Below are 22,200 nucleotides of genomic sequence, written 5' to 3' on the forward strand. Positions count from 1 at the left end.
TTTTTTTTTTTTTTTTTTTTTTCAATTACTATTTTGTCTGTTTGTTTGACATCATCGACTGAATGTTCCAGGTTTTGGTCTCCAGCTCAGTGCGGTGTTACAATTACTATATATATATATATATATATATATATATATATATATATATATATATATATTGTCATCAATCTCCTTTTGGTAATATATTGTTGGAATGAATTCATAAGTGCTTCACTGCTGCTACTCTTACTTTAGTGTTAAACAATTAAGCCTTAAATGTACATTTTGTGAATAGTGCTTGAAATGGTTGTCCTTTAAAGTGACAGTGTCCTGTTCCTGGATTAGCTAATGTAGCATACTTGAACGTTCAAAGCAGCCTGAAAGCTGTCAAATGTGCAGTTTTTTGTTGTTGTTCTTTCGACCAGGTTGTCGTAGCAACGATAAGCATGACGCTCCAGAGTTACGCCCAATAGAAAGGGAACAACTGAGGATTTTAAAGTAGGCTACCTTCCAGCCAATTCTCAGAAATAACTCAGGAATAACGTTTTTAGAGCCGGTGAATTGGAATCAATGAAGTCACACATGTAGCCTTTTTACGCATTTTTTTCAGTGGTTCTAACTTGCAGTGTTTCCAAGGTCAACAGACCTCTCTGTACATAGTAGCTGCCAGGTACTCTGAAGACACGCACAAGAGCTTGATGGTACATGGAGGCAACATATACTAAGCATGCGTGTCTGAAACGTGTACAACAGCGACTGGTTTAAGCTGTCACGTCGACCCTCATTTCTGCTTTTGTGCTCCTAGTTGCCTTGACAAACTTCTTGAATGCCGAGTCGTGGGGGCCTCATTCCTGAACGATAGTTCCAGGGCAGTATGTCGTCGTTGTGTATTGATTTACTCGCGCGGTATATACCAAATTGTGCTTTGATACTGTCACTCTAAAGGAGCTTGCCGTCATCGAACTCTGCTGTTTTCTCACCTTTTTACATTCCTGCGTTGTTCTTTACCCCACCTTCCCAAAGGTTTTGTTTACCTCTATGAATAATTCTCTAAAGCAGTGCCATTTGAGCCGACGTGTGATGACTGAGGCTTTGTGTGCGTGTGTGTGTGTGTGTGTGTGTGTGCGTGCTGTCAGGCCTGTGCACACGTCGGTGTGCGTTTATGCGAGGCGTCGTCGCATGTAAGTGAGATTGTGCAGTGTTGCTGCTTCTGTCACCGGGCTGCAGAACTTCATCCAGATGATGCACCTGCCATTTACAGTTCTCCTGGTTCTGGTTCCTCCGCGCATGCACAAGAGGAAGAGGGCCACAAGAGGGAGCTGTGGATCCGTGTACCTATGTCACGAGTCCTCAGCAAATTGAAAAGGATTTCATTAATTTCGTTGTTTTTAAAGTTCATATCAATTTTGAAGAATGCACAGTGCTGTTAATAAAATGGTAAGCAAGAGGCATTTTGTGATTCTTGTTTAATTCTCAGCAACAACACCAAAAAAAAAAAAAAAAAAAGACACCTTGATTCATTTAATTCTCTTTCGACAGTGTTGGACTTTTGTGGCCCGAGGGTGCTGGAGCCTATCATCCCAGTTTAACTAGTTAATGTGCACCTCGAACTGGACTCCAGTCAATCGCAGGGCACGTAGAGAAACAACAATGCACTGACATTTTCAGTTCAGAGAAAGTTTACAACATAAAACTATACAGGAAGGCCACAACTAAGATAGAAAGAGCCAGAATTCACCCAGATGAGCACCCAAAATCTGCACATTTTCGCTATCCATATATCATTATTTGCATCTTCAGTGAGATAGTTCAGTTTCCAGTTACTCTTGAAAAGTAGCTGTTACTTCATCGCTCAAAAGTAACTCATTTAGGAAAAAAATAACTTAAGTTACATTGAGCAACTAGCAGACTTGACATCCAAACACAGTACAGAGGATGTACTGAAACGTTCCATTCGCAGTACACTGCTCATCGAGGTCTGTGAAAGCAACTGTGCGTGCACATGAACATAAAAGTGAGTTTCTCTCTCTCTCTCTCACACACACACGCACACGCACACAAAATTGTAACACGTTAACACCATCACGAGTGTCCCAATGCTTAAGTTAATACAATGCGTGCATTAAACTGTTCTTTTAATCATTTTTGTCCAGATTGAGAATAAATCAAACTAAAAGTACTTCATCATTATCTCATTCCACTGTGAAAGGTGTGTCAGAAGTTAGAAGTTCACCAAGAGGACAAAGTTGCAGACAAGCTCAATATAATTTTTTTTGTTTTTTTGTTTTTTTTGTTTTGCTCCTCCCCCCCTAACCCCCACCACCATGAAAAAAAAAATTGGAAATCTAATTGGGATCATTAAAACATATCTGTACTAATGGAACTTGGAAAAATATACACAAAATTTGGGCTTTGAACTTTGGACTTTTCATGTGAAATATGCTGCATTGAAAAGCTTCGCATGTCACATTACTTGAGATTTTTGCTTTCAGAAAATTTGACTCGATTATTATTATTTTTTTTTTTTAGCTGAATCTCTTTTTTTACACTCATACTTACAGTGAGTGATTGCTGCTGCGCAACCACTCAAATTACATCCTGCCTCACTGTGTATGTAAAAAGTTTACACACCCCTGATCACATGCCAGGTTTTTGTGATGTAAAAAAATCGGTAACAGGTCAATGCCGACTCCCATTTAACGTGTTGGGATGTGATTGGCTGAACACGCGCACACTTGTGCGCACACATGTGAAATCACATTATCATCTATCCATCCATTTTTTGAGCCGCTTATCCTCACGGTCACGGAAGTACTGGAGCCAATCCCAGCTACACCCTGAACTGCTCACCAGGGCACATAGAGACAAACATTTCAATTAACCAACCGTGCATGATGTGGGAAAAAATCGGTGCACCCAGAGAAACCCCACACAGGCACGCGGAGAACATGGAAACTCCACACAGAATTGAATCCGTGTTCTCAGAAATGTGAGGTAGATGCGTTAACCAGTCGGTCATGATGCGACTCACATCACAATTATCTCTACATGTACCCACAAGTTACTTTTTTAATTTTTTTTAATGTGGAATTATAAAGGTTATTCACATTAATAGTCGAAAATACTTGGAAATGACTAATTCTGTTAGTGTTTTTCTTTTCCGTTTTACAACACAAAAACCTGCCATTATGAGAAAATTGCCCTCTTGGTTGTTTTTATAGCTGCTTTGGTACACTAAATTGACATGATAAATTCATTCACAACAAACACTCCCTTTAATATTCATTTTTTATTGAGTTGAATTTTTTAAAAATAGTTTGAAAAAGCATAGTTTTACATTTGATGTCTTTGAAACTTTAAAGAGCAAAAGAAATGGACAACTAATTGAAAAATTGACAAATTGACTGTCCATCAACAGGATGTCGGTATGCAGGATCCTGATCCAAACCACAGAACTTCAGGGATGGCATCGAAATGGCACAAGGCACAAAACACCTTAAAGTGTCAAATCACACCAAGCCATAAAATCCTTGTGCTATTTCACAATATTGTAAATGTGTTGATTGTCTTGCATATCTTTTACTCATTCAGCCCTTGTTGTGTGTGCGTGTGTGTGTGTGTGTGTGTGTGTGTGTGTGTGTGTGTGTGTGTGTGTGTGTGTGTGTGTTTGCGTGCGTGTAAAATTAGGGTGTTTCCCCTCCTCAGTAGTCCAGTCACCATGTCACGCACATACAACGTGGACAACAATGTTTAGCGATGGTCATAGTAATCTAGTGTTGAAAATCATGTGGAGTCAATTGTTGGCATTAACGGCGTTTTGAGTACAGAAACTGGCTGCGGCCAGCATTGGCGCTGTTGATTCGATCTCTGCTGGTTTTCGGTCTTAAAAGGGACAAATTAACATCAGCTATCAAAAGCTGAACGTCGTTTGGAAACACAATTTCAGAATTTTTACCAAGCTGTTCTACCATTTAATTAACAAAATCGACTAATTGATCAAGAATTTAACTTGTATTCAATCAAGGAAATGTAGTCAAAGTCCCAGGTCAGCGTAAGCGGTTGCAGTTTCTGGCGTGGGGTCCATGTCCGGCCCCCACTGAATGTAAGGCATCCTGTGTGTCGCTTTGGTTTATCCCGCATAAATATTCTCAGAACACACAAATACTTTTTTTTTTTTTTTTTTTTATGAACACAAACCTGCTCTCCCCCCCCCCCCCTCGCCAAAGTGAACAACTTAATGCAGTCACGGCATGAGCCTTCATTTTCGCATGGCAAAAAGAAACTTTCACATTTCACAAAAACAACACAACTGTATGAAGACCACAAAGGAATCAGTGCACTGAACAACAACAAAAAAATCACTGCGGTTCATACCTTAACAGTAGAAAGTGTTTTGTTTTGTGTTTTTTGATTACTTATATATAGTCAAAGCTCTGTATGTAATCTCTTTGGCGTAATATTTTACCATTTGTAAAGCTTGATCACACACATGCAATATTCACACCTTAAAGGAACAGAAAGGAACGAAAAATCCAATGATGTGAAATCCATAATAATTTAGAAAAAATATATCCTTTCTAGTGGAAGAGTGAAGATGCTATTTGTTAGCTGCGGAGAGTCAAATGGGGAAGATTATTTTTAAGAAATGAACCAGGGGTTTGATTTGAGAGCTAAAAGGCCAAGATGTCCTGTCAAGCTGCACGGCCACTCGGGTTCATCTGGATGCCTTTTTGTGCTGCATCAGTTTTGATCTGCATCAGGGGAATTTGAAATATTACCTCTACTGATTTGAATTATCTCTAAAGAAATTTGTGACATATACAAAGTTTTTCAGTGTGCGGACTTTTGCAGAAGGTCTCTCTCTGCTCTTCATAAATCAAATGTCAATACACTTTAAATAAGGAAATATATATATATACACGGACGATGGTAATATGTACACTGGAGGAAGAGCCTGTACGTGTGCGATACAGTGATTATTCGTCTGGATTAGGAAAAAAAAAAACAGTCCCTGCTCAATGTTGGGTCAGCAACATAAGAAACAAACATTGCTGCCCTCCAACAAACATGCAAGGATGTTATCGGGCCCAGTGTGAGGATTTTTGGGTCTTTGACAGCTTTTGATTGCAGGAAAAAGAGGCTGTGGTGGAGCTTGGAGGCGTCGGGTCCCAGCAGCGGCTTCCTCCTCGCCGTTGTTTACTCCACAGGACAAACGCACAAACAACGACGGACAAAATGCACGGACATGGTGAGTAAATGGGAGCACAGAATGTCTTTGGTGGTGGTCACACGAGGGTGGATGTTATCTACCTGGTTACTCGGGCTCAGCTTCTCTCCGTTGACCCCTAGGAGGATGGCTTCCTCCGTGTTGTCACTTTTCATTTCGACCACGATGTTGTCTTTGCTGGATTTCTCTTTGGTGCTACGAGACACAAAGCGGGGTGATAAGTCAGCGAAGGAACAAACCCACCGTGGAGAACAAATATCCATTTGTCCATTTTCTATAGTGCTTATTCTCACGAGGGCTGCTGGACACTGAGCTTAAAAAAAAAAAAAAAAAAAGAATAAATAAATTGAATTCCCGCTGTACACACATGATCAATTCGCAGCAAACAAAAACTGCAACTGCTGGTTTTCTTATCAGGAAACAACATTTTTATGATACTTTTTGCCACGTACACTGTATGTGTATTTCTTTTTAATAATAATAAAATGCAAAAACACGGCACGATTGTCAAGGAAGAAGCAGAATGATCTCGCCGACATAATTGGATTATAAAACTTAAAGAGAGCAAATTGCCAAGAAGTAAAAGGAGAGAGTGTGGCTATTTCCGAAATGTTCGATTTCTGGAACATTTTGGTTGTGAGAACTCACGTAAGGTGGCGATGTTGCAATACTGTTCACTGGCAATTTAAATTTTAAGTCACAGCAAAACTATTAGGTGGCAGTGAGCCGCTGATGAAAACGAGTTGTTTGAAAAGCGACAAATTGGTAAGAACACGATGCTCGCGTATGTCATTGTGCTGTCATCTTTTGAATAGAATACAATGTATTTGGAAATCATACAACGCAAAGTAACTGCCCACACACACACACAGACACACACACAAGCACTTAGGCACACACTACTAAACGAAAGTCCAATATAAGAATTTCTGGACAGCGACATACATAGGTACTATATTGTTACCCATCTGGACAAACCCAGTCACTTCATAAAGTCTCAAGACTTTCCTTGATACAAATGATTACTATAATTACTAATTTTCACCATTTGTAAAGCAACATGAGCATGATGGAGAATCCTCCATTAACAGGGTGGTTTTCACATAGAAACTATGCATTTTGCCATGATTATTTCAATTTTTTTTCCAAAGTGGTGGGAGTTCTTTTGCCACCTCTTCACTACTATTGACGGCTGTTGAATTCAAATATCCATGATTTTCTTCTTCTTCTTTTCCTTTCGGCTTGTCCCGTTAAGGGTCACCACAGCGTGTCATCTTTTTCCATCTAAGCCTATCTTGTGCATCTTCTTCTCTAACACCAACTGTCCCCATCCTCATGTCCTCCCTCACAACATCCACCAACCTTAATCTTGCCTCCAAAACATCCAACTTTGGCTGTCCCTCTAATGAGCTTCTAATCCTATCCAACTTGTTCACTCCAAGCGAGAACCTCAGCATCTTCATTTCTGCTACCTCAAGTTCTGCTTCCTGTTGTTTCTTTAGTGCCACCATCTCTAATCCGTACATCATGGCCGGCCTCACCATTGTTTTATAAACTTTGGCCTTTATCCTAGCGGAGACTCTTCTGTCGCATAGAACACCAGACACCTTCCGCCAACTGTTCCACCCCGCTTGGACCCTTTTCTTCACTTTCTTAACACACTCTGCATTCCTCTATATTGTTGACCCCAAGTATTTGAAGTCGTCCACCCTCGCTATCTCTTCTCCCTGGAGCTTCACTCTTCCCCCTCCACCCCTCTCATTCACACACATATATTCTGTTTTACTTCGGCTAATCTTCATTCCTCTCCTTTCCAGTGCGTGCCTCCAGCTTTCTAATTATTCCTCCGCCTGCTCCCTGCTTTCACTGCAGATCACAATATCTGCGAACATCATCGTCCAGGGGGATTCCAGTCTAACCTCATCAGTCAGCGTATCCATTACTACCGCAAACAGGAAGGGGCTAGTGCAGTCCCACCTCCACCTTGTATTCTTCTGACACACCGAAGGCTTACCTCATCGCGGTTCTGCTGCCCTCACACATGTGCTGTACTATTCTAACATATTTCTCCGCCACACCAGACTTGCGCGTGCATGAATTCAAATATCCATGATAAAATTGAGAAAGATGGAAAAAAAAATGTTAATTTTGAGATCTTGACAAAAGACTGATCATAATGTGCCCTTACAGGTCTTGCTTGCCGGAGCGGCCGCAGATCTTTCCTTTCTTGTAGAGGAAGTACAGCACACTTCCCAAGATGGCCAACAACAGGAGGCAAATGATGATGACCGCAATGATTACACCGCTGCCCTCTGGTGGAGACAGTTACAAGAACAAGGTCAGTTTAGTAGAAAAGAAAAAGGTCAAAGAGGTGGCGAGGTCGGGATAAGGCCGAGTGTGGAGCATGCCAGTAGCCGCAGCGTGGAAGCACGAAGCCTCAGGATAGACCTTTTCACAGTGACGTCATGTGTACTTCCGGGTGGCAAAACCTGTGATTGTACCTCTAGCAAACAAACCCTTTCATGACTTTGACCTTGGCAGAGCAATTGCAGGAACAGGGAAGGGTTTATGCTTGAACAAATGTCGTCGCTTGGAATGTGTAAGTGTCAGTTGCTGAGTCTTGCGATCGTCTCTGTAAAAATAATTTCAACATCCACTTAATGTATCCTGCTCACGCATGAGTTTTTTTTTCAATTGGAAATAACCAAACCTTATGGGGAATATCTAGCAGGTGATTTGTCATCAATACAATTCAGGTCAGTGAGTCAACCCCTTTTCTGCCACTCAGAAGGTACCACTTTTATAAACATTAGGAAAAAGACTAAGTGCATATTTTATACAAAATAAAAATAAATAAATCTGGCAACCTAGAGAGAAAAAGAAGGAGCAAACGTTCGGCAGTGGAGGACAGGAAAACTGTGCTGATGCATGCTGGGAATGGTGGCGTTCATTCGTCAGGAAGGCGAGCGAGACAGAGCAGGAAGTCGACCGTTGAGCACCAAATTATATATTGTACAAACCTTTCCTGATTTTCTCTGGTGGGACAGCGGTTGCAGGTTGGACTGGGTAGGGGTGGGGGAGGAAAAACCATGAGTACAATGATCAATGGGAGGCAGGAAGGAACACGCACAATGAATGAAGTACAGTGAACGCAGTGACTTGAGCCTCGAGTATGGACATGTGATCCTGGTCAGTAGCACGGTGGGCCTGCGTACTCTCATTCAAGGGACACTTGGAAAGAATCCTTTTAGTTTATTTTAGGTATTCGTAGTAGTCTAGTTTGGTCCTTATCCCCTCATCCTGCCTCTGTAACTATTTTTTGTAGTGTGTTTTTTATTTGTCTATGTTAATGAGTGTCATACTTTTTACACCATGAAAATGTACTTTGCCCTCCAAGTCGACAATGACCGTAATGACCAACAGTTAAATACAGTAACAGGATTTTACATCAACAAAAATGGTTGTATTCCTCAAAGGTTTTGTGTGCATTACGCAGTTTGAACAATTACACTGTATTTGAATATAGGAAAAAAATGTACTTAATGATTCCATTCAAATGAAGTCCACATTAAAGTTAAATAACTAGAAAGATATATGTGCAGAAACTAATTAAAGATTAAATGAATTAATGTATTTTAATTTAAAAGTTAAATATGCTCATCTGTAGTTGGGCAGTGTGGTAAAGTATTTCAAATTCTTGCTGATGAATGAATGAACCCAAAACCTAATCCCTGTAACTGTAAAAGTACTCAAGTATATAAATAAATATTAATTTCCAGATTTGATTTACTTACACTCTTTATGTCAGTTTTACTCTTGTCTCTCCATAATTAATTCTCTGTCTTGACTCGTTAAATGTTTAATCGGCTCCAATTGAAAAGAACTTTATCAGTCCTGCAGCTACAGTACAAATACCCAGCATCCACATTTCACACTGCGCCGTCAAGAGTTTGAAAATGTTGTGTTTCAAACGTACGCAGCGAAGAAGACAACATGGAGCAACTGTGGCCTTACCTGTGGAAGAGGAAAGAATGCTCGTGCTTGTGCGAGTGCTGCTCGTGCTTGTGCTCGTGCTCGTGCTTGTGCTAGTGGTTGTGGTGGTGGTGGCTGCTGTAGTGTATACAACTGAAATTAGGTAAAGGGGCACACAGAGGGATGTCACGACATGTTAACACACAGGAGGAAGAGGAGCAAGTTATGACAACAGTGGCACGCAATCAACACGTTAGCACAGCCGAAATACAAATAACGGATGTGACACAGACCAAAAGTACACAAGTGGGGGGTTCGTCTGAAGGCTTGAGCTGGTCTAGGACAAATCTGGAAACATTATGAGTGAAAACAGAAAATACACGTGGAAGAAGTACCCCTACTTGACCGAAAGAGTTGAGCTTCATTTTGGAATCAAGGAAGAACGTGTCCAAGACTCATGGGAATAACGAATAATGTACTGTGGTGCTACATGCACAAAGCACAACCGTGATCATGGATTTGTGCACTTCTAGTCCTCATTGTTGGATATAAGAGGTGTTATAAGCACACAATTAAAAGCAGGCTTAAAAAAAAAAAAATCTAATTTAATGATTATTTCTAATTACGCACATATGAGGCTAACCTCAGCGTCGGAGAGATGCTCGACCCTAGTGCACAAGCACGAAACCTAAGCAGGTACTCACTGGCTTTAATGTTGAAGGCCACACCGTCGGCGCCGTACACGTTGGAGGCATTGCAGAAGGCGGTGATATCGGAGGTCACCTCCACAGTCACCACACTGTGGACGCTGTCCTCTGTGTCTGTTTGGGATGTGGTCTCCAGGACCTGCAGTGATACAGGATTTAAGTCAGGGATACTCACTGCATTTGTGTGTCCCCCCTTTAACAGTCGGTCATTCCAGAATTGGAGTAAAATTTAGCCACCGACATCTTTGAAACAAACCTTATATCTTGAAGGAAAAACAGGAAGTATCTTATCAGTCAGAGTTTGATTCGTCCACCTCAACCATGAAAGGTACGCTTTTTATCATAGGGTGTGCAAGATATAGTCAAAAAGTCAGTGGTACCTTTCCATCAAGCGTGGTCCAAATAACGGTGGGGATTGGGAACCCACGCACGTCACAGGTCAGCTCCACTGTATTGGCCAAACTCTCCTCGATGTCTGTGCGTTCAGGTTTCATGATCTCTGGTGCACCTGAACGGCAAATAATACTGTCATTCCTTTGAAAAGCTTACAAGTTACTTTTAATCTAAAGTACTTACTATAAAACACACATAAGTATTGTAATATATTGTCAAATAATTATACTGTACATGTGGAAAGGAAAGGTGTAGTTTAATAAAAAAAATATTTTTTAAAACAATGTGTAGATTGAGGTAGTAAAACTAAAAACTGAGGATGCTCAATAACTTTTTTTCCTGACAGATACCAACACGAGTATTCCCTCAAGTTATCACCAATACCACTACTACTTTAGAAACATACAACTTATAACACATCACAACCAAATATCTTTCTGAAGTACGTGATGATTGTCGTTTCAAAGCACCACAGTGTAGCGTCAACTACTGGCGAGGAGGACAATTAACTCAATATCTTCACCAGTCCTGATCCTGAAACCTGGTATCAGTACTCTCCTATCTACGGTAAAAGCAACTGCAGATGAACCAAGTCACACCACTGGAAACTTCCTTGCCGGAGGTAATAAGCAAACAGACCTTTTACATTGACATGAAGGGTCTCCATCCTCTGCATGCTGTCAATTTCAGGAACGGTCACCACACACTTGTACGTCCCTGCTGTGTCAAAGGTGGCATCCTTCACTCTCAAAGTGTGGCCTGTTGAAAGCTCTCGTCCATCCTAAAAAAAAAATCGAGAGTCAATTTAATACACATCATTGACAAGGAAATACTACTGGGTGGATGTTATTATTATTCATAACCAATACACTAAGCATTGGGGTTTTCAGCCACTGTTCGGTGCATTTTTGGCAATTGTTTTGTGAACAAGGAGAACAACTTTTTTTTCGTTCTCTTTATTGTGCTAGTAAGCAAACATGCATTTTGAATGAATGCCATTTATTGTCATTATACCACTGTAAAATGAAACTAGAGAGCTTCCGCTGAATCAGTGCATACATAAAAAGCAAAGTAAAATTAGATAATAAAAATGAATCTGTAAAATCGAATGCAGAACATTATTCAAAACCAAGATGGCGCCTCCACAGGTGGACACCTCTATATTGCCCTCTCTAGTATGAACCATGTTTCTTTTTTGTTTTTATCTGTGTTTGGATACATTCTGTGACTTACTTCCACTAGCGAGTCTCCCACAACCTTCTTTCGCGAACTACTCCCGAGTGGAGCGACCAGATTCTATGGCGCATGGAAGAGACCGGGAAGATGGTGCCACAGAGCAAAACATGCTGTAGATCAGGTTACACTCAGACAGTAAGGATTTTGATGTCCACTTCCATCGATTCACCTTGCAGTTCTACACACTCTACCCAATGTATGGGCTTCCTTCAGCTCCTCACATAGACCAGTAAAGACTTTGCACGTTCTCCCACCCTCTGCTTCACACAGACTTAGCTATGTGAACACATCCCTGACTGCTCTATAATGCTGCCCGGGGTTCCAAGTACACGATACCGACATGGAGCTACGTGGAAAAACTCGAAGTTTTCAGGTATGCATCTACATCAACAAAAAATGGTCACAGAGCTCAGCACACACTGCAGCCCTGACTTGGAGTGCTTGTTTTTGAACTGTAAGTTTTTCTACACGGCTGTCCCTCGAATGAGCTCATTTCTAATCCTATCCAACCTGCTCACTCCAAGCGAGAACCTCAGCATCTTCATTTCTGCTACCTCCAGTTCTGCTTCCTTTTGTTGCTTCAGAGCCAGAGTCTCTAATCCATACATTATAGCCGGCCTCACTACTGTTTTATAAACTTTCCCTTTCATCCTAACGGAGTTAGCATCCCCCACAAGCTAATACGAACGCCGCAGTGCAGATCCTGGCTGACAAAGTCAGCAAAGTTGATACAAGACACTCAGAATCAGCAGTCATTTTCTTGGGGACTTTAACAAATCAAACCTCAACCATTAATTCCGTATATACTATTCCCACCAGGGAAAACAACATTCTAAACCAGTGTTACACCATGGTGGTCCAAATAAAGGAGGGAGTTGGGAAGCCTCGCACATGACAGGTCAGGTCCACTGTGGTGGTCAAACTCTCCTCCATGTCCCGTACTCGTACGTAAAAGACCTGTCCTGTGAAAACTTTGCCAACTGCACCACGCTAAAGAGGACGTCTATCAGAGTTGGGACGAAGCCCTGTTCAGTCAGGTAGGAAACCAGCTGACAAAAGAAATCAATATCGCAAAGAGACATCCAAAAAAGCTGGGGGACCATTTTGATGCTCACAAGTCTGCGTCAGTTTATAATCGCTAACCAGCGCGAAGCGGTCATCTACCCAAACCGAGAACAATAAAGGATTGGCTGATGACTTGAATGCCTTCTACTATAGATTTGCTCCATGCTGGACCACCTCAAGATGTCACAAGACCCCTCTTGGACCCCCTTGAGTTTGCCTATGGACCCACACGAGGATCCTGTTTGTCGGCTTCAGTTCTGCTTTCAACACCATTATCCCCGAAAATCCTCTCCTCCAAGCTTTTCCAGGTGCGCATCTCACCAGCCATCTGTCAACAGCTTCCTGCCAGGCAGGACACAGCAGGTGAGGGTGGGCACACCACCTCATCTGGACGCAACACTAGCACTGGGGCACCCCAAGGCTTGCCCTCTCTCTGCTGCTCTTTTCTCTCGACGCGAACAACTGGACCTCAATCACCCAGATATCAAACTCCCGTTTTCGGACCTCATCAAAGATGGTGGATGAGTCTGCGTATCAACAGAAAGTGGAGTGGCTTGAGTTGTGGTGCAACTGACACAACATGTAGCTGCACGTGCTCAAGACAGTACAGATGAGTGTGGACTTCCGGAAACATCCTTCACCTCAGCAACAAAAATTAATCAACACCGTAGATTTAAATGAAGCCAGCGCTTCTTCAAAATGTTGTCTCTCCACTCTTTCACTTGTGCTAGTCGACGTGTTTGCGTTTTACTACGTCCATGAACAACAGTTCGTTTTTAACACTGCTTACCCTGGTTAGGGTCATGGGACGGTGGAGCCTAACCCAGCTAACTTCGGGCGTAATCAAAACTACTCCCTGAAGTGGTTGCCAGTCACATATAGACACCGAGAACCATTCACACTCACATTCACACCTTCACGGAGTGGGAACTGAACCCACGCTTTCCGGACCGAAGTCAAGCGAGTGTACCACAACACCACCAGTGACTCCGTGGACAACAGTGATTGAGTATTCCCCCTCCGTTTGTTTGTGTGCGTGACCTTGAACCAGGCTGTGTGTGTCTGAAGAGAAGACAGAGCGTTGCAGGTGGCTGTCAAGTCATCGCCTTGAGCCATCTCCACGTTGGCGGGCAGCACCACGGCTGGGTCGAGGTCTGCGTGCACAGCGGCAAATTTTCAAGAATCTGTCAAGAAACCCTTGTTGAAATGATGTGCAAGATACGTACAGTTAACATGCACAGTGGTATTCCCTGAGAGCTGGTCATAGGTTTCCATGTCCATTGAGGTACACTCATAATTGCCGCTGTGGAGGCGGGTCACGTTTTCCAGCACAAACATGTTAGAGACCATGTCATGATCAATCTGACAAACAAAAAAAAGTCAAGTCAATTATGGTGCTTCTTGTATCTGCTAGACAATATTAAATCGTACGTAAGTAAAATAGTTGCTTACTTCTCCATGTTTGATGTTATAGACTGAGGATTGCGTGTTCCCGTTGCCGTAGCAATGAAATATAATCGAATCGCCCTCTTTAATTTTGCCTTTTGGCGACTCCACCCACAGGTGGACAGCAGTGGATGGGTCTGAAATATAATACGGAGAAGCCTTCCGAGGTTAAGTCTCAGTATCTGAGACCGAGAGTTAAAGAAAAAAAAAATAGTCTTATTCAAACACACAAAATGTACTGTCAATGCGGGGTCCGAATCTATCATTTGAAACCAGGATTTAATTTAATTAATTGGACACTCTAAATTGTCCGTAGGTGTGAATGTGAGTGCCCATGTGCCCTGCAATTGGCTGGGAACCAGTTCAGGGTGTACTCCGCCTCCTGCCCGTTGACAGCTGGGATAGGCTCCAGCACTCCCCGCGACCCTCTTGAGGATAAGCGGCAAAGAAAATGGATGGATCGATTGATGTAAAAGGACGTAGCTTTTCATCGCTTTTCATCATCAGAAGTGGGCATCATAATCACAATGTCACCGTGCTGCCTGGCCCTTTTCCCATTGCCTGAAAATTGCATTTTCTTGGCCACTGTTGTGATTAAATGCCATTGACACAAAACAACATTCATTTTATGCATCACATCTCTGCGAGCCATCTGTATGAATTGACTTCATATTGCTCTTGTTTGTGCGTGTTTCCATAGGGTGTGAGGCTCACAGTATACGGTGATATTAATGGGGCTGGTCTCAGTCATTCTGGTTCCTCCGGGAACGAGGTAGGTGACCTCGCAGTAGAACTGAGTGTCTTTGTCCTCCTTCATCACCTTCAGGTTCAGGTCGCTCCTGACGGAGAACAGACCGCTGGACTCCATGGTGGTGCTCTGCGCAACCGACACCACTGCAACACACGCAGAGATCGCATCCCGGTGTAAGTGAGCTGAGATATTAAAGATTGTTTGTAAGTACAATATACCAACACATATTTTAAAAACCTAAAATGCATGTATGCAAAGACTTTCCACGACAGAGAACGCTTCACTCTCAGCCGTGAGTGTGCACATGTCATGAGGCGAAGCCAGAAGAGCAAGATAAAAAGTCCAATGCGAGCCATTGTGTGGACAGGAGCTTCGAACTGGCGTGGCCGCTTTAGTGTGCCCCGTCGTTGTGCCATGAAACACACCTACAACAACGTGGTGGGATAGGCACCGGATGCTTTAAGAGTGGAGCATCGTTTCGGGCCATCCGGCCAACATTGTCACAGTGTTTGAGAAAAGTGAGAGCAATTTGATTGATTTTATGATTTTCAAACCCTATTTTATATTCCCGGCAATATTTTAATCATTTAAATGTGTCTGTTTTGTTAACAACACACTTCTTTGTGCTGCGACAAATTGGTGTTTATTTTTAATTTACAAGAAATTTAATAACATTCATCCCTTGTCTCACCATCACTAACTCCTCCTAATGGCATGTTGTTTCGGTACCAAGTAATGTTGGGCTTGGGGAAGCCATTTTTGACCTCGCAGGAGCCAATCTGAAAAACAGTACAAGTAAGATGCATGATGAGTATGATGCCATCATTTCGTGTACACAGAAGCTGTTTGCGTACCCTGGACAACGTGTCTTTGTTGACGTAGATCCCAGTCTGAACACCCTCGATGGTAGGTAAGTCTGGTTTTTCTGTGCAACATTGAACAACTGAATCAAAAACTGAAAAACTGTACTTCCCACTACTGTAAAATGATCTCAATTCATAAAGTTTAAATCACATTTCATCCTTTTTTTTATATCAGGGGTCTCAAACTGGCGCCCCAGGGTCTATTTGCGGCTCACAAGATGATATTTTGTGGCCCCCACCTTAATATGAAAGTTTATTGTTAATGCGGCCCCTGAGCTTTTTTTTTTTTTTTTAAATGAATGGCACTTTTACGGCGTTGTGTCTGCACACAAGCTGAAGAACCTACCGATCACGGTGGGGTATACGCTTCTCGGGGGCGTGACATCTACCAGGCTTGATACAAGCAGAGAAATTTTTTTCAGTGAGTGAAATCTACAACCGCGTTGCAATGGAGATTTTTTTATTAGTTGTTATGGACACAGCTTGTTTACACCACCGTCCTTACTTATCTCATTTTGTGTTAAAAAAAATAAATTTGACAAGATTTTTTTTTTTTTTTTCCCCAATTTAAACTGCACGTGTGTGCATCTGCAGCCCAGCTTCAGCCATATTCTGCCTCCAGCGGCCCCAAGGTAAATTGAGTAAGAGACCCTTGTTTTATATGCTTGAGTTTTTGGCCATTTTGCTCCTGGTCACAGATTTCCACCACCTATCCATTTTCTGACCCCTTATGCTCACAAGGGTCGCAGGAGTGCTGGAGCCAATCCCAGCTGTCTTTGGGCAGGAGGCAGGGTACACCCTGAACTGGTTACCAGCCAATCACAGGGCACATGGAGACAGACAACAGTCACCCTCACAATCACACCTACGGGCAATTTTGAGTCTCCAATTAATGCACGTTTTTGGGATGTGGGAGAAAAACAGAATTACTGGAGAAAACCCGCGCAGGCACGGGGAGAACATGCAAACTCCACACAGATAGCGACGGGACTTGAACCCCAGTCCTCAGAACTGTGAGGCCAGTGTTCGAAGAAGTTGCTCCATCGTGCCACCCAGATTACAGCCAATGTTCAGATATTAAGGAATTCATAAGATAGGATGACGCACCAGAGCAAGAACCGCATGATTCCGTCTTTTGAACCATCTTTTGGCTTACCGAACACCAGTAGCTTGGTGCGTCCCTCGGAGACGGCGTCCGTCTGACTCTTGACAAGACAGATGAACTCTAGCTGGTCCTTCAGTTGCACATCAGTGATGATCAGCACCACATCTCCGGTGGCCGCTGTGACGTTGACAGTGAAGCGGTCTGCTAACTGCTGGTCCATCTCTTTGAGGTTGGCGTCTTGATGGTAGATCTTCTGCTTCTCTCCCGTCCTCGACACCTGGAGATGGGAATTGGCCACAGACCGCGCACATGTTACTGTGTTTTTATTGGACATGTTTGACCTAATGTGTGAGGTCAGGAAACTCACATAGAACCACTGGATGGTCAATGCATCGATGCTGTCATCTGTGGTGAACATGCAGGTGATCTGAGCTGTCTCTCCCTTGAAAACCTCCACCCTGTCCTCCATGTTCACCTCCACCGCCGCCCATGCTGACAGGTAAAGGACAGAAGAAGCCTTTGTAATTAATATATGCTGTTGAGTATTATTATATTGTATGTCTACAATGTGTTGCTGTAGAGTTTGTGTTTAAACAGCAATTGTTTAAACCCTTAATTACAACATCCCCACATACAGTAAATGTTATGTTATGCCTTCTGATGTTTTGCATTGTGTGTTAGCGTTTCAAAGTGATGTGGATGTTTTCATTACACCAAGAGTGCTCAATGCGTCGGCAGTCTTGATCAATTGCGGGACGGCGTGCCAAAAAAAATGCAATGACTGTCGGAGTATGTGAATTATCAAAGAAAAAGTGGTGAAAATGGATGAGATTTTCTCTTTTCCAAGTGGGAAAGGTCTGGTCTGAAGGCAAAGTAGAAAGTGCAGGATGAGATAGTGTGTAATTTTAAAATTCCTCCTTGGCAGAGCCTGATCCAGGATGAAAGCACAAAAAGCTAATTCTGTATTTTAAATATAGGAGGCAACATAACATTAACCTTAAAACGGGTTGGGAGCATCATCATCACGCCCCCTCCCCCCCAAACCCACCCACTGTCGTCGGTAGCTCGCGAGAGGCTGGCTGCTTGAAAAGTAGATCTTGGGGTAAAAAAGTCTGGGCACCCCTGCATTACACGTTGTGTAAGTCTCTTTGCTTTGTTTAGCAACAAGCTTCGATTGGGAGTTGAATAAAACAAACTTCTGCCAAAAAGCTCTTTTCTCAAAAATCTCATATCTTGAGGCATCAATATTTTTTGGTCATCAGCTTTATATATTTTTACAAAACACAGTTTAGGGATTTTTTTTTTTTTACCATAAGATGTGTCCATCCTTCCACCTATTCATCAATTTCCTATATGCATCAATAAATATTCTATAAATAGTCAGCTCTTGTGCTTAAAGTAAGCACCAGAATACGATAAGCAACAATGGGAAAAACATACATGTTTAAATAAACGTGTGACTAGAATTTCATATTTGGTTCTTTACACTAATAATAAACTGATAAAAGAAATTTGAATGTAAAAACATAACTTTTACTTTTATACAGTATGTACATATAAATTTAAATGTGAAGATCATGTAGAAAACATGATACTATGTTGCTGACCTAATGACAACATTGTTTCACATAGCAGCCCAGATGAATGAATGTTTCGTTTAAAAAAAAAAAAAGACAGCCCAAATCATCCGGATGAAACTCTTCAAAAGCCTCTTCTGTCATGTTCAACGATCCAACTATTAGGGGAACCTTTTCAAAATCGTTGAGAAAATAATACATTGCACCACTAGGTGTCGCTTCGAGTTCTTATGAGGAAAATTGCTGTACATCATGTTTGAGACTCCTGCAGAACGGCACATGACCAGAGAGAAGGTGCTATGAAAAAGTGCTATGGTTTCTGCGGCCAGTTTTCAAATACTCTATGTACCAAATCAAGCTGTTATCATGGAAATGTCCAAAATTTAGATACACATTTTCTCCCAGTAATGTTATCGATTACAATTAAGTCATTGTGTTCTAAAAAATCAATTAGTCCACTACATGGCCTACTAAATATGCTTATGTGAATGTAAATTTTAAAAAGAATACTGCTGGTGTCACAGAATTGTCTGTGTGGAAGACGAATGCCGAATCTACTCCATGTTAATTGAACCAAAAAAGAGACACAATGACGAGAACGAGGCACCCACCACCCACATGTCCACATGAATGTGCCACTATGTCACCCTCTGGCAGGAAGAAAGCCTCAATTTACAGGGCGGCACAGTGCCCCCACTGTTCCCTGCCTAACTGTCTCCTCACGTGACGTATCCTTCGAGTTGGCGCACAAACTTCAAATTTCGCAACACGTAAAGATGTAGTTGTAGACAGCAGCCCACCGGGCACACAGGTTAGCCACACATTTGCAGCTGAGTTTTTTTTTCCTGTGCAAGGATGACCAGCCTACCAAACCTTCCTCGTCCTTAAAAAAGGGGAAATGCACTGGTTTGCATTAACAATGTATCCAATAGGTGTACTCTATTTTGACAATGTGATGCTAAAAGCTCTCTCATTTAATAGTGTTTTGAGAAGATTTTCATAAAAAATTACGAATTATCAGGGGTGCTGCCATTTTCACGAGTCACATGACCTATGTGCGCAGATGTGACGTGTACCGTGCCGCAACAAAGGCTCAATTATATTTGACACCATTTATGCCCAGCATTGATTTCTCAGATTTATCCTCGTCTGATGAAGAAATAGCAGTATCGGTTGATCGGGAAGACGGAGGAATACTTCCATACACAGCCGTGAGCGGTGCCGCGCACGGCTATACTGGAGCCAGCAAGCCAGCTTGGGGGGTGTCTGTCTCCCGCATAACACACGTCACTCACGCCTTTTTCCTCCGTATTGTGGAGGAAGAGCTGACATTGAAGGATCAAAAAGCGACGTCGTTATGAACGCTTGGCTGCCACAAGCCAGTTATCCCTGTGGTAACTTTTCTGACACCTCCCGCTTGAAACCCCCCACACACACACGTCCTCCGTCCCGTGCACGCACGGGCCCGGGACCGGGCTGCCGGTGGAGAGCTCAATTGCCCAGCGCGCCGTCCCGCAGCAGCCGGCTCGCCGGTTCTGGTTAACTCCGATAACGAACGAGACTCCGGCATGCTAACTAGTTGCGTGACCCGGGGCGGCGTAACCGGTACCGCTCACGGCTGTGTATGGAAGTTTTCCTCCATCTTCCCGATCAACCGATACTGCTATTTTTTCATCAGATGAGGATAAATCCGAGAAATCAGCACTGGGCATAAATGGTGTCCCATGTAATCGAACCTTTGTTGCAGCACGTAACATGTCACATCCGTCCACGTAGGTCGTGTGACTCGCGAAAATGGCAGCGCCCCTGAAAATTCGTAATTTTTGATGAAAATCTTCTCAAAACACTATTAAATTAGAGAGGATTTAACATCACATTGTCAAAATAGAGTACATATTACATGATCTATTGGATACATTGTTAATGCAAACCAGTGGCTTTCCCCTTTAACTCTGTATTTGTAATACAAAGTGCAGGTCCCCTTGGTGTGTATCTCTTTCAGTCTCTCTTGGGGATCACTTTTTCCAGCCTTATTCTCAGATGGAATTAAATGGGAGGAACATGTAACATCTGGATCAGGGGGGATGGGAACGGGGAATTTTCAGCTTCATGGCAAAGGCGAGGAATATTAACAGTATGTACAAGGTGATTTCTTGTTTTTTTCAATTGCACATTTAAAACAACATTTTGAAGTTATTATTGTGGGCATTGGATGTGGAATTATGAGGAAATAAATGAATTCCATCCATCCATTTTACGAGCTGCTTATTCTCACAAGGGTCGCAGGAGTGCTGGAGCCTATCCCAGCTGTCGATGGGCAGGAGGCGAGGTACATACTGAAATGGTTGCCAGCCAATCGCAGGGCACATAGAGACAAACAGCCACGCTCATAATCACACGTAGGGGAAATTCAGAGAAAACCTATAGATGTGTGGGGGGAACATGCAAACTCCACACAAGTTGGTGGGTTATTTGAACTTCATGGAATGTATCACATAACTTGAAATGCCACTGATCTAGTCTTGTAATGACCTTTATCTCGAGGAAAGCCTTCCTCTTTTGGTATTGGCCTCGAAATGACCCTGAACGTAGTAAGACGCTCACATGCTCCGGCCTGGTCGAGTGTTTACACGTGAAACCCGGACGGCCTCCCGTGTGCTTGGTCAATTCTAGCTGTGAGCTGGAGCAAAGATTTTGGTTCAAAGATTATCATGCCTGTAAAGCAACGAGAGCGATCTAGATCTTCATCAAGGCCAATGCGGTTGAAACAAGCTAATTTTTCAGAATGACGTGCTCACAAGGACACCTCAAGTAAAATATAACCTTCACAGAGGAAAAGTTATTCTGTGGTTATTGAATTCAACGTGACACCAAGTTAGCACAAAAAGTAATGGAAGTTCTGTTTGATAAAAATGTATTGTTGTTGCTGTAAATCTTGGGCCTGCCACACAGTGACCATTGCAACTGCTGAGATGCTGTCAAGCAATCCAGTATACAGCTCATATACAAAACAATACACAGTATATATATCCATCCATCCATTTTCTTAGCTGTTTATTCTCACAAGGGTCGCGGGAGTGCTCTCATTCCAGCTGTCAACGGTCAGGAGGCAGGGTACCTGAACTGGTTCCCAGCCGATCACAGGGCACACAGAGACAAAGTTGGACTCACAATCACACCATGGGGCAATTTAGAGTGTCCAATTAATATTGTATGTTTTTGGGATGTGGGAAGAAACCAGAGTGCCCGGAGGAAACCCACCCAGGCACGGGGGAGTACATGCAAACTCCACACAGGGAGGGCTGGGATTGAACTCGGGTCCTCAGAACTGAGGCCAACGCTTTCCACCAGCTCCACCATGCTGCCCCAGTATATAAACTGCATATGAATATATATTGTTTTTTATAGTGATACTTAACTTTTTTAAAATTTTATTATAATTTTTTTAATATTTCATATCCACCTATGGCTATAAAGCAAAGTGCGGAAAGTCATGCATCGATGGTCGGTGATCAAGCATTGTCAACAATCTATCAAAATATTCTTCCTCTCATTTCTGTTTTTTGTAGCAACACGCTCCTCCCTTGACGATCACAACCATGTTTTTATTTTATACTAAAAACATAACACAGCGCCGTGGAGCATCAAACCCAAATAGGGTCGCAGTTTTTCCGTTGCAGATGTGCTCAATCATTTGGTGTGCGGCGACAGTCATTTTGTTTTCCACGCATTCAGTCGTGGACCAGCCCCGTCGGTCCCCGGGCATAGCTGCTGGAAAGTATCTTTATCACCCATTAAAACGGCAACCGGCTGAGAAGCTTCTGCAAGTTTCATCGTGGCTCCAATCTATATGATGCGCTCTGCTGCTCATCCCGCAAA

General features: G+C 42.6%; 1 protein-coding gene and 1 long non-coding RNA gene across 4 annotated transcripts in view; one reads left to right on the forward strand and one right to left on the reverse strand.

The window, feature by feature from the left end:
* Nucleotides 1-153: 153 nt before the first annotated feature.
* On the forward strand, nt 154-1,430 carry LOC133504474 (uncharacterized). The gene is made up of 2 exons (XR_009795967.1): nt 154-680; nt 785-1,430. It is a non-coding gene; the product is annotated as an uncharacterized LOC133504474 (long non-coding RNA).
* A 1,795-nt stretch (nt 1,431-3,225) lies between these two features.
* Nucleotides 3,226-22,200, reverse strand: part of mcamb (melanoma cell adhesion molecule b) — a 41,057-nt gene continuing 22,082 nt past the window's right edge. Inside the window, exons 2-17 of one of the 3 annotated variants that reach the window (XM_061826721.1) lie at nt 17,112-17,236; nt 16,796-17,021; nt 15,631-15,701; nt 15,468-15,555; nt 14,740-14,919; nt 14,032-14,162; nt 13,806-13,941; nt 13,621-13,733; nt 10,918-11,059; nt 10,266-10,393; nt 9,883-10,024; nt 9,221-9,316; nt 8,227-8,268; nt 7,395-7,518; nt 5,290-5,401; nt 3,226-5,178 (exon numbers count right to left, since the gene is read on the reverse strand). In XM_061826721.1, coding sequence (XP_061682705.1) covers nt 5,176-5,178; nt 5,290-5,401; nt 7,395-7,518; nt 8,227-8,268; nt 9,221-9,316; nt 9,883-10,024; nt 10,266-10,393; nt 10,918-11,059; nt 13,621-13,733; nt 13,806-13,941; nt 14,032-14,162; nt 14,740-14,919; nt 15,468-15,555; nt 15,631-15,701; nt 16,796-17,021; nt 17,112-17,236 — 1,859 coding nt within the window. In that variant the 3' untranslated portion in view covers nt 3,226-5,175. Of the gene's footprint in view, nt 5,179-5,289; nt 5,402-7,394; nt 7,519-8,226; nt 8,269-9,220; nt 9,332-9,882; nt 10,025-10,265; nt 10,394-10,917; nt 11,060-13,620; nt 13,734-13,805; nt 13,942-14,031; nt 14,163-14,739; nt 14,920-15,467; nt 15,556-15,630; nt 15,702-16,795; nt 17,022-17,111; nt 17,237-22,200 lie in introns of all 3 variants that reach the window. The other 2 variants (XM_061826720.1, XM_061826722.1) reach the window with 2 other exon arrangements.

Source organism: Syngnathoides biaculeatus, chromosome 8 (genome assembly GCF_019802595.1).
Source record: "Syngnathoides biaculeatus isolate LvHL_M chromosome 8, ASM1980259v1, whole genome shotgun sequence".
Lineage (NCBI taxonomy): Eukaryota > Metazoa > Chordata > Actinopteri > Syngnathiformes > Syngnathidae > Syngnathoides > Syngnathoides biaculeatus.